The 11,883-nt window shown below is 43.1% G+C and overlaps 2 protein-coding genes across 2 annotated transcripts; both read right to left on the bottom strand.

The window, feature by feature from the left end:
* Window positions 1-3,225: 3,225 nt before the first annotated feature.
* LOC115388951 (retinaldehyde-binding protein 1-like) lies at window positions 3,226-7,335 on the bottom strand. The gene is made up of 7 exons (XM_030092288.1): window positions 7,296-7,335; window positions 6,324-6,452; window positions 6,044-6,248; window positions 3,866-4,044; window positions 3,639-3,797; window positions 3,453-3,563; window positions 3,226-3,372 (listed from the first exon to the last, which is right to left on the bottom strand). Exons 1-7 carry the CDS (start codon window positions 7,302-7,304, stop codon window positions 3,226-3,228), a joined length of 939 nt encoding a protein of 312 aa, XP_029948148.1. The 5' UTR covers window positions 7,305-7,335.
* A 1,666-nt stretch (window positions 7,336-9,001) lies between these two features.
* Window positions 9,002-11,793, bottom strand: LOC115389252 (structure-specific endonuclease subunit slx1-like). The gene is made up of 5 exons (XM_030092742.1): window positions 11,427-11,793; window positions 11,298-11,349; window positions 10,049-10,372; window positions 9,675-9,890; window positions 9,002-9,601 (listed from the first exon to the last, which is right to left on the bottom strand). Exons 1-5 carry the CDS (start codon window positions 11,597-11,599, stop codon window positions 9,569-9,571), a joined length of 798 nt encoding a protein of 265 aa, XP_029948602.1. The 5' UTR covers window positions 11,600-11,793; the 3' UTR covers window positions 9,002-9,568.
* Window positions 11,794-11,883: the final 90 nt, after the last annotated feature.

The following is an 11,883-nucleotide window of genomic DNA, read 5'->3' as shown; positions in this document are numbered from 1 at the left end:
TGCCAATGAAAAGCTCCCGTCCAGACGGACGCCATCGTTACCTCTCATTTAAATGAAACTTGCTTTGCAATGTGGATCTCGCAGAGATTTTCACTTTATTTTATTTTTTTTTTTTTTACGATCTGTGATGTTGAAATGAGCGTGGGACTTTCCGTGGCAGTCACACATCAATAACTGAAACGAAGACACTACTGAATGAGGAGCAGTGGAGTCCAAACCTCATCCAGACCGCAAATCACTGTTGCCATCTGCTGTCAGACAGACCAACCTGCATCCTCTCATCCACCCGCCAGTCAGATGATCCGGTTCATTTTGTCCACAGCTCTCATTTAGAAAACAAAAAGAAGGTTGTTGTGGCTCACATAACATTAATCAATAACACCAGCACTAACCCAGTCTGTGCAGTAAGAGCCAATTCTCTTCTGATTTTTTTTTTTTTTTTTTTTTTGCCTCAACCTGACTTTGCACAAAACGCAGGTTTGGATGTGTCATTTAGATGTATCTCGTTATTTTGTATTGTATTTTGTTTTTATGACTTCTTGTCGTTTTGCTTGTGCAAATGCAGCAGAGTGTGAGTGTGTTGATGAGTAAATACTGCGTCATATCACGACCTCTGACCAAGAAAAACCAAATCGAGTTCACTTTATCGATGTAGTGGGAAAAAAAGGCAGAATAGATGTATAAAGATAGTAGATTTTCGTATATTTAAAGGGCCAGAGGTGGAAAAACAACAGGCAATAACCAGCCAAGAGGGGTCCTTTGTTTATTTTGACACTGATTGGACAGAACATACTGTCCAAGTATATTAGACCAAAACCTGTCTCAGACTTTAAGATCTTGGTTTTTTTGTTTTTTTTTTAAGTGAATGTGTGAGATCTTAACTTGTTTTACTGTATTAATAGAAGAATGTGATCCTTTGCTTCAATCAACAACCCTGGGATCCCGTTTTACTCACTCAAGATCTCCAGTGGCTTCACAGAACAAAAACAGTCCTTAACTTCGGGTTAGAGTCTGTTGGAATTCTTGGTGTTAACCTACAGTGATCATTACACAGCTTTAATTTGGTGTTTGGGGACGTCTGAAGGCTGGTTCAGACCGGAGAGGGCACATACACTCACACACTCGAGGAGACGTTCAGACACCAAACACTGGATGCTTTTTGTTCGAGGAAGCCAGTTTGTGTGTGAAAGATCTAATTACATGAGACAACATGGTTATTGTGTTCAAAATAAATTATTTTCTCAAAAGAAAACTGAAGTTTTTTTTTGTCTTTTTTTGACTTTTATTTTGAACTCTTTAAGCATAATTGTTGCTTAAAATGTCATTTTTATCAGAATGATCTTTATTTTAGCTAAAAGCTTGATGTTACGTCAATAGAAAGCTGAGATTTGCTGTATCGGCAAACAATTTCTTTCATAAGAGTCAAAGAAATTTGTTTTAAAATTTACATTTGTGTTTGAACCGTGACGGACTGCTGATAAGTCCAGTGTGTCCTGCATACCTCTGTTGTCAGCTGGGAATGATTCTGATCTCCTGCAACCCTAAATTAGACAAAATGGTCTAAAAGATGGGTGTGTGAATGAGTCATACTGTAAAATATCATATTTAAGAAGACAGTGTTAAACATACAGACCGTGAGCTAAAACCGGCCCGCCGGACGTTCCAACCGGGTCCAAATCTAAAATCTGTAAAGAGGATATGATCTGACATTATTTATCAACAGCTGTTCCTGATGTGTCCACTAGAGGTCGCTCTACTTTAACAAGACCAGCTGATACCACATCAACACTGACCTTTCAGGTGTGGCTGTTCCAGCATTTTATCTTTTATTATGAGGGAAATTACGATCTATCGGATTTTGTGGGAAAAAGTTAAATAACTAAGATTTGTTGCACTAAAAAAAAGAAAAACTAGAATTTTCTATCTGAAGGAAATGTTGTCATATCTGGTTGAGGTCTGCTTGAGATCAAACAGCTGTTTGTTCACGTGGTTAGATGTTTCACGTCTTTACCTAGTTTTTGTATTGTACTAATAAGACTAAACACTGTTTGTTCACATATTTAACACTGAAGCTAATTGTATTTGCCTCCATATGACAAGCCAAGAACCCTGTGGGGGAAAAAAAAAAGTATTTAATATGAAGACGGATCCTTGAACCACAAATCTGTTCAACTTTGAATGTTTTTCAGGTTTATGATCTAAAATCTAAAATAAATACTGTTAATATGTGTGAAAATAAAAAAAAAAAGTGATGTGTTTGTGTTGGAGGGGCAGGTTGTGTATGGAATGGAGTACATGGCCTTAGGTTATCCCCAGTGTTTCTGTCAAGACTATGAACTCAGTCTTGATCAGATTTCAGCCTGAGGTGATGCTAATGAGCCTGAAACCAGCCGGACTGAGGTCTGAAGGGGAAAGAATCTATTTCCACAGTAAATTAAGCTTGAACTTAGCCTCTCATTCAAACATTATGAAATTAAATGAACTGAAAACACCCTCAGAGTAGTCCCTCATCCTCTGTATAGTCCCGTTCAGAGACTCAAGGCAGTAAAGAGATGACGGACTATTACAACATGAAACTCCACACACACACATAAAATCTAGTTTATTGAATATTTCCCACTCCAGTGCAAACTGCAGCAGGGGGGTCTTTATCGTACATCAGGCATCTGAGTATCATCGCAGTTCACGTCACACACGTGCAGATCAGAAAACAAGGCTGTTTGCGGTGCGTCAGAAGGCCTTTTATATCTAAAACAAGAACCTAATGCAGACTTCTCCCTCGTCGGTTTTCTCTCTGCACAGCCGTCTGAACCTCTTCCTGGAGACTGGAATCATCTGTACTGCAGCCACATCCGACAGGGACGTGAGCGCAAGGCCGCTCCGGTGTAAGTCACTGATGTTTAAGGCGAAATGAAACACTAAAAGCAGTGTCACTGTGGTTGTGAGCTACATCAACGCATTACCAGCTCGTCCGTCTTCCTTTGCTCGAACAGTAAGAAGGATTGTTGGTGCTGTAAACATTATCACTATTTACTTATTCTCCCTGTGACATCTACACGTCCGTTTTCTTTCCTCATATCATGTTGCTCATTTGCAAACCACCAAGCTGCATCTAACTCTAGAAACTTTCCTTTAGCTCATAGAAACTCCCTCAATGATTAAACATAAGCTAGTTTCAGAATAGGCCACATGTCTGATGTGATCAGAGCAGGAGGACTCAGTCCTTCACAGAGCCGTGTCTTCCGAGCCGAACAGCTTGGTGGCGACGGCCTGGTGGTCGATCACGGCGGCTTTCCCATCAAAATCCGTGGGCAGGATGTCCGCATCGAAGTCTTTGAGGTAGTTTTCCAGCTCGTCGCCGTGAACGAACACCTGAGGAGAGGTGGAGGGAGACGGCGTTACAGGAGGGGGGAGAGGAGAGGTGACGGGGCTGAGACCGGAGCGGCGGTTACCCTCTCCAGCAGCTTGCTCTTCATGAAGGGTTTGACCACGTTGTACGTGGTGGTGAAGTACCAGGGCTGGTGGGTGACGTGCACGGCCTTGAACCGAGCGGGGAAGGAGTCCTGCAGGAAAACATGAAGAAGTTCAAGAAAAAAGAGACATTTCCAACTTCCCGCTGTCTCTGAGCGTGTTCTGACCTGCAGCATGTCCACCATCTTCTTCAGCTCGGCCGGTTTGATTCCCGAGGCGTGCTGCATGGTGAAACCCCGGAAATTCTCAATCAGGACAAAACCGTTGATCTGGGTCTCTTCGTTCTCCAGCAGCTTCTCCAGGATCACGCAGTACGCTCTCAAGATCTGCGAAAAGACGAGCTTTTAACCAAACGTCTGAGGCGATTTGAGCCAAGCCGTGGCGCTGCAGCCACCTCGTCAAACGTGATCTCCTCCAGGTCCCAGTTGTCGATGTTGAAGAGCAGGACCACGCGGCCGTACTTGTCCCTGCTGGGCAGGACCACGGGGTAACCGGCCTCGATGGTGCTGCGGACCGCCTCGGGGGTCAGGTTCTCGAAAAGCTCCGGATACTCCTTCCTGAAGCGCACGTAGCCTGGAACACCAGACAAAACACACTTTAGTCAACAAACAAACAAAAAAGTAATAATGCACACATGCTTCACTCAAGTAAAAGAAAAAGTCATTTTTCAAACTGAAAGTCATGCAAATAAAACGAAAGATGCTTTATTTGTATTTTGAAAAGATCATTTGATGTGTTGAGTCCGGTCTGATGGTGAACACACTAAAACACTGACTGCTTCATGTTTCCCTTTAAACACAAAGAGATTCAAACACCTGTTAAATTAATCTAGATTTAATGAAATACAATTTCCCCAAACATGAAAACAGAGTAAAGTATCCAAAACCACGTTCTCTGCTTCTGATTTTCTTATTGAATTTATCTGAACTCTGAAACCTGCTGTAGCAGCTGAAATCCCCTCTTCTGCAGTGAATGGAGTTGAAAAGTCAGTAACTTGTCTGCAGCTGCTAATATGCATGTTTTCACACATTCAGTCCGTTCCTGAGACTACAGCTTCTTTCAGAGCTATAAGTTAGCTCTGATTTCCGAATCACTGATCTCTACTAATCCGATAGGAAACTGAGCGACGCCCAGTGAATGAACCAAAACATGCTCGTGATCGGGGTTCAGTTTACAGGTTATACAACTTTATAAACTCCTTTGACATGTTTTTATTCAGTAATCATGCTGATGCCATGTCGGTACTGATCTATGTTTTTTGAAATATAACCAGAAATTGAGGGCTTTTTTTTTTTAAAAAAGTGAAATTATGTTGTTGTTCATATGGGATAAATTGCAATTGGGAATATTTTCGGATATTTGAAAAATCTGCTTAAGTAGAGTAAAATTTCTATTTTGTTTGTTGCCAGCCCTGATCAGACTTCACACACACACTCAGTGTAGCTCCTCCAACCGCTGATGGGCCCAAAACAATGACGCTACTGTATTAATGTGGTTACAATGCAGCTCCGAGGCCTCTTCATACTGAGGCTCCAATTAACCCACAATCTGTGTGTGTGTGTCTGTGCTCGTGCACGTGCGTTAATGCATCTGTGCATGCGTGTGTGTGTGCACGTGCATTCAGCAAGGAGTAATTAACCCTACAGTACAAGTTCACGTTCACATCACATTCCCCATATTCACATTTTGTTTTCTCTTAATACTCACAACTATCTGTGTGTGTGTGTGTGTGTGTGTGTGTGTGTGTGTGTGTGTGTGTGTGTGTGTGTGTGTGTGTGTGTGTGTGTGTGTGTGTGTGTGTGTGTACGTACGTGTATGTGAATGTGTGTGTGTCTGTCCGCCCTTATTCTGCTTTTCTATAAACCAAATATTGAACCAACAGCAGCAACAAGTGCACAAAAATTATGTAAAATGTGCGGCATATTTTGGCAGAACTTGTGTGCAAATAAAGTTTAAAGAGTTTTGTGATCAACCGAAACACTTAGATTCAGCATCATAAAGAAAATAATACGGGTGGCGGAGGTCACATTCTGTATGACAGAGGTCACTGAGGAGGTTTATGTTCAGAAAATTGTAAAAATGTGGAAACTGATTAAAAGTAAATGCTTGTGTGTGTGTGTGTGTGTGTGTGTGTGTGTGTGTGTGCCAGTTTAAAGCACACACACACACAGGTCCATTGAGAGAGTGTCTCTCATGGTGGTGTGGAGCGAGTGGAGCGCAGTGGGCTCGGCACTGTGGAGTTCCCAGCAGAACACGGCCGGTTCACCGGTAAAGTAAACTTGCTGTCCTATTTGGAGACAAAGGGCGGCTTTGTCAGGGGGGAAACTCAGAGGCATCTCAAAGCCGCCAATTAATGAACACATGCCTCCCTGTCTCTCGGACGGACAGGATTCATGCAAACATGGAGCACAAAGGAGGTCTCACCCTCAATTACCGCAGCTACTGGGAAGTGTTTGTGAGGCCGAATCAAAGGCTGTGGAGCCCGGAGTGACGCAGGGGGAAAAATCACTTCTGTATCACAGCTTCTGTCCTCACAGGACAGTTCAGGTCCTGCAGGATACACCTTTCCTACCTTTCATGAGCTCGTGGGCTCTGACCACGTCAAACTTGCGAGCTCTGAGGAAGCGCAGCATCAGAGAGTCGGGTTTGTCCCCGAATCTGTCCAGCACCAGTTTGGCCAGGTCGTCTCCTTCGGCCGCCCTCTCCTTCATCATGACCCTCAGGTCCTTCAGGGAGGACGCCCGCCGCTCCTCCGTCTCGTTCAGCTCGTCCTTCGCCTGGAGAACACGGATCTTCACAGTTAATCGTCATGTTGGGCTTGGATACCGTCAGAGACGTGGAGACATCCAGACCTTCTGCACTGTGTGTCCCGGCAGTTTGTGGCACGGTCCAAACACCGGACCATGATCCTTCACTGTCAGGTGCTCCAGCTTTGCCCTCATGGCCTGCTCGTCCTCAGACACCATGCGGAAAGATCCGGTCTGCACAGGGATGAGATGAGATGAGATGAGATGAGATGAGATGAGATGAGAAGAGATGAGATGAGATGAGAAGAGATATGACAATGACATGAGAAACGACACAATATGGCGCAATGCACTGTAATATAACAAGATAACATGAAATCGAATTTGATATGATATGATATGATATGATATGATATGATATGATATGATATGATATGATATGATATGATATGATATGGAATGGATGAAGCTGTTCTCCAGCTGTCTGAGTAGAAAAGACAGTTTCTTCAGCTCAGCTGCAGCTGAATCTTAATTGAAAGTTAATAAATGTGTTGATTAATCAGCATGAAAGCAAAAACCTGTATTTCAAGGTGTGTTTTTGTGAATTTCAAAAGGAATAGCGCCAATGAAAAGTTATTTGACTTCTCCAATCCTAAAATCTAAACTGAGCTTCAAGCAGTTTTTGTCTTTTACTTATAATAACTGACTATGTTGAATAAAAAAAGGAAATGTTTCTAATTGAGCTACAAGAACGCGTGTTTTAATGACAGTGACCCGAACTGTTTGATCGTCTCACGGTCCTGCTGCCCATCTCAGCCGGAGCGAACCCCAAACAACACTGCTTTAATCTGCGCCGCATGATTAGAGAATGGACTTCTAAAGCCACTTCTGGAAAACAGCTTATGGTCCATCCCAGAGCCAGCGTCCCCCTGGCACAAAAACAGCGCTAAGCAGCATCATGTGGCGACTGTCAGACTGCTTGCGCTCCCCGCCCAGACACAGTGTGTAACCAGCGCAGACGCAGGCGAGGCGACACTCAAGTGGTCCCCAGGAATTGCTGCAGGTCAGTGAACTTACAGCAGCCATGGTTGCAGCGTCTCACAGCAGCAACTCTGCAAAGAGGGAAGAAATGGCACAAAACACATCGTGGAAACCAAGTCACTCATCAGTTCAGCTGCAGCTATAGATATATATATACATATATATATATATATATATATATATATATATATATATATATAAAAACATTAAATAACTTTAATTCAACAGGAAAAGAATGAATCGCTTTAGTTCATTGCAGTTTGAATGTGTTATATAATGCAGTTACAGTGTGGTTCAGTTGAATCAGAGGTCGTTATCCAATTTTACGATTAAATAAACGCATTCTATAAAACTGTGTTTCAAGAAAAAGATGAAACATACATTTAGAGGAGGAAAGGCTTAGGGATGGCTATTAAATTGTTTAAAGTAATTTCAATTTCAAGTAAAAATACTGTTGTGAAGTATAAACACCACAGAAAAACTACTAAAAGTGTTTATTTATATCCATTCGTAAATATCTGCACTCAAAGCAAAAACACAAAGCACATGAAAACTACAATTAAGTGCAAGAAAAGGCAAGAATTTCCACCATTAAGTTATATGAACAGTTTTTAAATTCTATTTCAAATTGCAGGAGTACTGATTATAGTTTCAAAAGTAACAGAGTATATGACATGGCCTCAATAGAGAATGAATAAAGTTACATACTTGCTGAATATTAGTACTTCATGACAGGAATTTGAGTGTTTGTGCTTTGTTTATTTCACTACTGGATACAATATATTGTAAATGATGCAATATCCAAGCACAAATCATTAAAAACCCAATATATCCTCACACATTTTAAACTTCAGACTCCTGTCATATGAACTCATCTAGAAAGTATTGGATTAGAATTTTTTTATCTGTGGTCATATGTTGCAAAAGAAGCAGGTGAAGTTTTTTTCATTTTTTGATCAGAAGGAAACTGAACTGTTTCACTTCTCAAACTGTTTGAACTTTCATGATGACACATGAAGGAATGACCTTTTTAAAAAAAAGTATGTATCCTGCACGTTATTAAAGGATTAATGTCTCCTTAAAACTACTTGAAAAACAAAACTAGTGAACTACAACGAAACAGTTTTTAGACGTGAAGATGCTCAACAGACTTTCAGTTTTTTGAAGATGAAGCTGCCTTACCTTCAGCAGACGGGATGAGAGAGCGGCGGAGAGTGGAGAGGAGCAGAGAGGAGCAGAGAGGAGCAGAGAGGAGCCGGAGGGGAGGAGTCACTCACAAACGTCACTCGGTGGGATTAACCTGACTCTCTGGATTACAAAGGGAGCTAATCTACATCGTGCAAACAGTGAGTGAGAGAGAGTGTATGTGTGTGTGTGTGTGTGTGTGTGTGTGTGTGTGTGTGTGTGTGCAGTTCCATCATGCACTGGTTCAAACTGAATACACTCCAGAGCTTTATGAACATTGAAGCACAATCTAATTTATTCTCGTTTGTTCTATGAACTGGCCTCTAAAGCTGATTGTGAACCTCTTTTCTCAAATCTCCCTCAATCCAATCCACTCCTGGCCTCACTGACGACTCATCCATCTTCTATACCACGTTATCCTACCCACACTAATTACCAAGTTGGAACAGAAGTTGCAGATTGAAATCCACAAATAGCTGAATTATAGACAAAGAAGCAAATATTTATGTACAGACAGAAAGTGGATACACCAATGCTCTTCTTGTTTTATTCACTTTAATTTTTCAAATCCTAATAGCACACAATATGGAGATGCAAGAAGACACTATTTCTCCATTCCATAATTTCTCAATCAGTAGTTCATTTCTATCTTTCCTTCACTGTAAAGCTTACGCCTCGACCCGTCTTCATGTTTCCCACTGGAGTGAGGGATATAAACTGCTCACAAAAAGTTTCAGGATGAACCTAAAACACACTATGACCTTTAGAAGTCAACTTAATGTGGCTTTCTCTCAACTCGTGAATGAATGCACTCTGGAATGTTATAATAATGAATTCAAAGAAATAATTTCTGTTGTTTGGTTGTTACAGGCGTAATACAGTGGCTATGGAGTGTATTCTGACACAACAAGCTGATCAACAGCAGAGCATCAGGATTACCCAAAAACATTTTTAATTCATAGTCACACAGACAATTTAGATTTTTATATAAATCTGACACATGAGACAATTCATATATTTACATATTTACACGTTTAAAAATCACAGTCAAAGACAGCATGTTAAAAACCGGTGCTTCTGGATAAATAAATCCTCCCAGTCCGAGGAGCGTCTGACGTTAGCGCTCACGTCTGCAGCAGCTCGTCCACCCAGTGGTCCTGAGAGACGAGAGGAGACAGGTCAGACGGAGGCCACAGCAGGACTGAGGAGTCGGCGGAGGACGTGACTTACCTGCCGTCCAGAGTCCGTCGTCTGAGCCACGTCTCCGTAGCAGCCATATTTGTGACGAATGAGGCTCCCCCACAGCACGGACCGATGGCAGGACGGACAGACGCCCTCCACCGGCAGGAGGTGCGAGGGCTCCGTCTTCAGAAACCAGCGAGCCAAACAGGTGACGTGGCTGCTGAGCCCACAGGAATCATGGAAACAGCTCAACTTCTGGGACACCTGGAGAACAGTGACGAGAGACAAATCACACATTCAGTCACTGGAAAACCTCCTCTGCTGTTCCAACCTTCACACGCACTGACTGCAGTTAGTTTTGTTTAATGCTTGACATTATCTCTGTTCACTGCCGTGTACCGAGATGACAAAGGTGACTCCACCTTCACCGGCTCCTTGCACAGGAAACAGGTGGCGTCCTCCTGACTGTCCCTCGCAGGCTGCGGGGCCGCCGCCGCCGTCTTCTTGGCCCTCACGCTGCCCAAAGCGATGGGGATGTGCAGGGGAGGCTGCAGACTGGGCGCAAAGTCCAGCCTGTACTCCTGCTTGAGCCAGCGGGCCGTCAGAGGCAGCCTGCTCCAGGGCGCCACCTGCAGCATGGTGGAGACGATTCGCCAGTGGAACTGCAGGCTGGACTCCTTCCTGGATTTCCGGGTGACGTGAGTGAGCCGCTTGGACGAGTGAGGATGCTGCCAGGCCCATTCAAACTGTGACGGGACAGAGTGTAAGTTAGAGGAGGTTCAGACAGCATCACTTTGAATTTCAATTACTTTTACTCCTCGGAGCTTCTGCACATTCCTTCAGTACAACTCTTTATGGTTCACGGGTCAAAAGCAGCTCAATGTGATCTAAATTATGATTGTGGGTTCAAATAATGTTTGTGCCCTTCTGTGTGGAGTTTGCATGTTCTGCCTGTATGTGTGTGGGAGTCCTCCAGGTATTCTGGTTTCCTCACAGTCTAAAAATATGCATGTGAGGTTCATTGGTGACACTGGGGATGAAGGTGAGTGTGTGTGGTTGTTTGCCTGTGTGTTTGCACTGTGATGGACTGGCGACCTGTCCAGAGTGTCTCCTGACCTCATCCATAGTTAGCTGGATCTGCTGCAGCACCCTGCAACCCAGCAGGGGAAACCCTGAACAAGATGAAGTGGATAGAAGGATGAATGTTTTGAATTCAGCTACTCCTACTCTGACTTTACTCAGGTTGAAAAAAGAAGAGAATTTTTTTTTTTCTTGGAAAATCTGTTTTGTTTTGATTTCAACATTTTTTCATGGAATTCTGAGAATATATAGTCTGAATTAAAAAAAATCTCACATCATTTGGGAGACCTTCATCCTTCTACAAAAGCAGAGGTATAAAATGTAAGGCCAGTGGGCTAAAATGGGCCCACAAGAGGATCCCTAACCCGGCCCACCAACCCACCAAGGAAATTTGGAAGCACTTCACAAATTTCTTCAGAGTACAACTGTAGACATTTTCATCAACAAAGAAAAGCTCTTAAATTTGAAAGATGACATGGCTCTAGTCCAGTTATACTTCCAAATGAGGTTGAATTTGGCCCCCGAACTAAAATGAGTTTGACACTCCTGTGCTAAACCACCTCTTTCTATTTGTCATGCCTTCATACTTACCCTCAAGGCAGCAATTTCAGAAGGGAATCCATGTATGATGAGGATCATCTCCCTGAAGCACACAGAAACACATGACTCAGGTAAACCCGGGGGCTGCTTCTCCTCCAGGTGGGGCACACCGGGACTCACCACGGCCCTCTGCCGCTGGTCCGCTTCGCTCCGCCTCTGTGCCGGCCTGCATTGTGTTGCCGGATCCTCCGCTCCGGATCCACCGTGAAACCGATGTAAATACGACCCCTGAATTTAGGATTAGTGCAGTACAACATGTACACACCGAAGAACCGCTCTACCTCCACCACCATTGTGACAACTGCATTTGTTCTTCTTCTTTTCCTTTCCGGCAGGCTGTACACATATACAGTGTAATGCTGCCCTCTTCTGTTCAGAGAGTTACTCGCAGTGCTTTATATTCTTGGGTAAATGTTGGTGGAAAGAAGGAATCTTACGATAGCCTTTTCTATGTGTCGCGAATTTAAACTGCATTTGTTTTGAAGAGAACAGACCTATGTAATCCAGAACTTTCAGTACACGTCTATTTACGTTCTACTCGTACAGATCTATGTTATAGCACTCCAACCAACTGCCT

Source organism: Salarias fasciatus, chromosome 1 (genome assembly GCF_902148845.1).
Source record: "Salarias fasciatus chromosome 1, fSalaFa1.1, whole genome shotgun sequence".
In the NCBI taxonomy this organism is placed as follows: domain Eukaryota; kingdom Metazoa; phylum Chordata; class Actinopteri; order Blenniiformes; family Blenniidae; genus Salarias; species Salarias fasciatus.
This window is presented reverse-complemented; position numbering and strand designations above follow the sequence as displayed.

What these genes read in the sequence shown, in the direction of transcription:
- LOC115388951 (XM_030092288.1), bottom strand. An exon ending in CGGGACACACAGTGCAGAAG is followed by an intron (nt 6,249 to 6,323) that starts GTCTGGATGTCT and finishes CGTGTTCTCCAG; the next exon opens with GCGAAGGACGAGCTGAACGA. An exon ending in AGAGCAAGCTGCTGGAGAGG is followed by an intron (nt 3,373 to 3,452) that starts GTAACCGCCGCT and finishes ACCTCTCCTCAG; the next exon opens with GTGTTCGTTCACGGCGACGA.
- LOC115389252 (XM_030092742.1), bottom strand. Translation starts at nt 11,599, where the DNA reads ATGGTGGTGGAGGTAGAGCGGTTCTTCGGTGTGTACATGTTGTACTGC. An exon ending in TGTGCAAGGAGCCGGTGAAG is followed by an intron (nt 9,891 to 10,048) that starts GTGGAGTCACCT and finishes ACTGTTCTCCAG; the next exon opens with GTGTCCCAGAAGTTGAGCTG. An exon ending in CGACGGACTCTGGACGGCAG is followed by an intron (nt 9,602 to 9,674) that starts GTAAGTCACGTC and finishes CTCGTCTCTCAG; the next exon opens with GACCACTGGGTGGACGAGCT.